Raw genomic sequence first — 4,422 nt, 5'->3', positions numbered from 1 at the left:
ACACCGTCCCGTCTGTCCAACATAGCATCTTCCACATGAAAGAGGAATGCTATATACAACGCCCGATGAACAGGGAACAAATGGCCGCACATGTTTTTTGTGGCACGTGTTTTTTGATAATTTTTCCGCCTTTTCACGAACCTTAGAACAAATTTGTCGCATTTTCTTAGGGGCTGATAGTACTACGGGCGCACCATACCTGCTGGCCACTTGTTTTAGGTTATGCGAAATTTTGTGTAGGTATGGCATAACCACCACCCGGTTTTTTTTTTCTACGGGGCGCCTAGTTTTTTCACCTCCTTTTGCATTCTTTACCAGGGCTCCTATCAGGAGGTGAAAAACTAGGCGCCCCGTAGAAAAAAACCGCGTGATGGTTATGCCATACCTACACGAAATTTCGCATAACCTAAACCAAGTGGCCAGCAGGTATGGTGTGCCCGTAGTACTATCAGCCCCTAAGAAAATGCGACAAATTTGTTCTAAGGTTCGTGAAAAGGCGGAAAAATTATCAAAAAACACGTGCCACAAAAAACATGTGCGGCCATTTGTTCCCTGTTCATCGGGCGTTGTATATAGCATTCCTCTTTCATGTGGAAGATGCTATGTTGGACAGACGGGACGGTGTCTGAATGAACGGCTACGAGAGCATGAACTTTCTTTAACATCCAATGTAGGAGGTCACCTTTCGGTGCACTGTAAAACCTGTATGTGCACACCATCTTTAGAAAAAACATCAATCATTGGCCGCTTTAAAGACAAACAAACGCGCGAGGTGCTCGAGGCGGTCACCATCTTGAGCCTGACTGATCGCTGCGTTAGCCAGCCGTCGGTTGCTTTGAGCGAAAAAGAAGTTGCCTTCTTGCGATCATTTGACTGCGGATGATCTGTTTTTCACCCTGGTGACGTTGTCCCCTGTAAAAAATAGTGTCGTCTGTTTCGTCCTCTTGTGTGTTTCTTTCGTTTTAATTCAATGTACATTACCAACACGCTCAAGTCTATAAATATTCATCTTTCTCTTCTTCACTTAATATACTACAGTTGTGAGTGCGCGCCTGTCTGTGTTCTGTGTTCCTCCCTCGTCTCTTTGTGCGCGATTTTAACCATGTTCAACGTTTACCAACTCGCCCAACTTACTACTCTTCTAAAACTGGCCGTAACTTCATCTGCGGAAAACACAACCGCCGAAACAGCCGGTGCGGCGTCACCGATACTGCTGCTCCAGCGCCAGTTCCATTTTAAGCGGCACTCCCTGAACACGCATCGTAAAGTAAAGCGTCCAAAACGCTGTTTCTCTAGCGTTGTCTGAAGCAGTGGCTCGACGTCCTCCTCGGTTTCGAACACGCCGAAGTTTTGCCTCCGGGAGTCTTTTCGCGGTGTGTCTTGTCGGGACGCTCTAGGAAGGTGGGAACTAGACATCGGTTGAGAGTGGCACACTTTCTGAATATAACCCACTCAGTGGCATCTAAAACACGTCGCTGCTCGGAATCGGCAAGCACGGTTGTGATGACGCAAGCCGCACCGCGTGCACAGCGAACCGTCTCGCGCCCGGCCTCCCTCTGCAGAAAACGTGTGGAAGTCCTCCTGGGCTGCCCTGCTAGGTCGGCACTATGTCACGTTCTTGGTTGCCGCCTCTACTGATAATGCGATTTCTACCGCCTTTTTGAACGTCCAGAGACGCATCCTCAACGAAAAACTTCTTCTGGATTTCAGTCCGGGCTAACCCACATACGAATCTGTCTCTCAACGTTTCTTCCAGGTTCGCACCGAAGTTGTATGTTTCTGCCGATCGCCTGAGGCTAGCCACGAACTCCGCGATGCTCTCGGTCTCTTGTTGCGTTTTCCGGTGAAACTTTGCTTTTTCCGCCATAACTGATGGCCTGGGCGAAAGATGCTCCCGTAATGCTTTGTGTAGATACCAAAGGCTGACTGACCGGTGTGCTCGGGCGGTCAAACTCTTCAACAACTTGTACGTCTTCGGACCCAAGATACTCAGGGAGGCGTTTACTTTGTTGGCGTCTCAAATATTATTCACTCGCAGAAATGCGTTAATCATTTCTTCGTATGTCTCCCAATCTGACTGAGATTCATCGAAAGGTTCCACTTGCCCAATCGTAGCCATCCTGGATGCTTCCGAGTCGATACTCCGTGGTCCTTCTTGCACGCTTGGTTGAGTCTCCTTCTTAACGGTCCCTGTGAAAGTGCTCGTCAGTCTGCGTCACCATCCTCGTCGCCAAGAAGTTGTGTCTTAGAAGGGGGACGCCAGCCGAATAGTAACAACAACATGGGTTTATAGGCAACCTGCAGTGCTGTTTGGTTTGGTGCCAACTAGCGACTGAAGCAAGAAATATTGGGTACCCCTGGGAGTGGCGGCTGCATTGTTCAAACGTGATATTTTACTCAGGTGGCGCCGCTTAGCCTAGTGTCTGAAGCAAGAAATACTGGGTATCCCAGGAAGCCGTGATCGCTTAGCGTGCCAGTAGAGCGGAAGCTACGGCCCCGGCGGTCCAATCGGAACGTTACTGCGTATCACCGGAGCGCGCCTAAACTCCGAAGAAGTATCAGGCTTTTCGCTGCGTCATGCTCCAATATGTGTGCGTGGCGCTCGTATACGTCCCGCATTTCGAAGCCTTCGGCACGCAATGTGGGGCTAGTCGTTCACCCTTAGCCAACTTACAACGGTCAATATGCCTACTTTGCTTCGAAGTTAGGCACAGTGCAATGTGGATTGCTCAACACCGAAGCTATGGCCAATAATTTTTGTTCAATTTTTCTGTGCTTTTCAGGACAAGTGTGTGTGTCGTGTCGTTACACCAGAAAGGCCCTGCTGACACGGCGCTCAAGGTTGAAGCGATCAACCAGTAGGAATTTGCTGAGTGCAGCTCAGAAGCTGCGTTTAGCACGTCGGAAAAACAAGAGGCTGTCATCACGAGTTGGTAACCTGAAAAAGCAGCTTTGCAAGATGCAAGAAGAGAACGCCTCCAAGCCAGAAGAGGTACTTGAGGCGGAGATATCAGCTCTCAACCCGAAACAGCAAAGAATGTGTGCGGCAATGCTTTTCAGCAGCGAAAAAGAAGAGCAGCAAGGGGAACAAATACACAAAGGCTTGGATCTTGGAGTGTATCCTAATGAAGATGAAGAGTGCAAAGCTATATGAGCACCTCCGGAGCCACAACATTATCTCCCTGCCAAGCAAGAGCACACTAAAGCGCTACCTGCAAACATACAAAACAGCTTTTGGGTTCAGTCACAAAGTGCTAAGCCAACTGAAAAAAAGGACACGACATATCAGCAGCTTCAAGCTACGCGGCGGCCTTTTGGTTGATGAGGTTAAGTTGTCGGAGCACCTGAATGTAACATCTTCTGGCCGTATTGAAGGATTTGTGGACTTGGGCCATTTTACAGCTGAAGAACAGGACGTTCCTTGTGACCACGGCATGATCGTAATGTTTGTGTCATTTACTGGCAACTGGACGCAGGTTATTGGTGCATTTGCTACTAGGGGCAACGTCAAGGCTGAAATGCTTGCTAAGATACTTATAGAAGCTACCATTCTTGCCGAGGCCAGTGGACTACTCGTAGACTTCATCACGTGTGATGGTGCGTCGTGGAACCGCCGAATGTGGAATATTTTAGGGATTGGCGTGAAGAAAGGCCAAATTACGTGCAGCCGTGAACACCCTGTGGATCCATCCCGGCAGTTGTTTTTCTTATCGGATTTCCCACATTTATTGAAATGCCTGAGGAACTCTCTTCTCAAAGGTCCACTGAACACTCCAAGTGGTATGGTAAGTGTCGAAACATGGTGAAGTGCACCTGTGCCACCAAATCTCATAAAAGCTGTCGTCTAGCACTTTGTATTTTTGACTGCTCAATATAACTCTTTGTTTTAAAAAGCTAAGCCAAATGCTTTGCATTGTTGTAACTGTTTCAGGTTTCCATCCAGCCTGTAAGACAGGCCTTCAAGCTCGACTGTAGCAATCTCACTCTGAAGGCAATGCCTGGCTTGACGTCCGTGCACCTACATCCAAATGGGTTTGAGAAGATGAGGGTCACATTCGCATTCCAACTTTTTGGGAACCGCGTTATCAACGACCTACACTTCTACAAGGATGACTTGGAATCCTCTTGGGGCAACATTGACGCAACAATTTCGTTTTTCAGGTAAGCGCCTCTTAAAAACATCACTGGTTCTTTTGTAGATAAATGGCCTCAGAAGCATAAAGAAATAGTGCTGACAATAACAACCTTCGTGGAGGGCTGTCTAACAAGTTAGCTGCATTAATTTCTCATTTTCTGCAAAATTCCATCCATGCTTTTTTCTACTTTGATGATGCATTACGACAGTCATAATCTGGTTATTAGTGCACTAAAGTCTGTTGTTGTTTTTTTGTTTCAGAGCTGTCAATTGCCTCATCAGGACAA

The 4,422-nt window shown here is 47.6% G+C and overlaps 1 protein-coding gene across 1 annotated transcript; it reads left to right on the top strand.

Annotated features, from left to right (window-relative positions):
• The first annotated feature begins 3,125 nt into the window (after nucleotides 1-3,125).
• Nucleotides 3,126-4,165, top strand: LOC120838540. The gene is made up of 2 exons (XM_040208519.1): nucleotides 3,126-3,785; nucleotides 3,932-4,165. The coding sequence occupies exons 1-2, from the start codon at nucleotides 3,126-3,128 to the stop codon at nucleotides 4,163-4,165; spliced, it is 894 nt and encodes a 297-aa protein (XP_040064453.1).
• Nucleotides 4,166-4,422: the final 257 nt, after the last annotated feature.

The sequence above is a fragment of the Ixodes scapularis genome, unplaced genomic scaffold (assembly GCF_016920785.2).
Source record: "Ixodes scapularis isolate PalLabHiFi unplaced genomic scaffold, ASM1692078v2 PGA_scaffold7__128_contigs__length_106722199, whole genome shotgun sequence".
Lineage (NCBI taxonomy): Eukaryota > Metazoa > Arthropoda > Arachnida > Ixodida > Ixodidae > Ixodes > Ixodes scapularis.
Note: the sequence above shows the minus strand (reverse complement) of the source record. Positions and strands in the feature narration are given on the sequence as shown.

Bases quoted from the DNA above. Each gene is read 5' to 3' on its own strand.
- LOC120838540 (XM_040208519.1), top strand. From the start codon at position 3,126: ATGAAGATGAAGAGTGCAAAGCTATATGAGCACCTCCGGAGCCACAAC. The intron at 3,786-3,931 runs GTAAGTGTCGAA...TAACTGTTTCAG, and splicing joins TGAACACTCCAAGTGGTATG to GTTTCCATCCAGCCTGTAAG.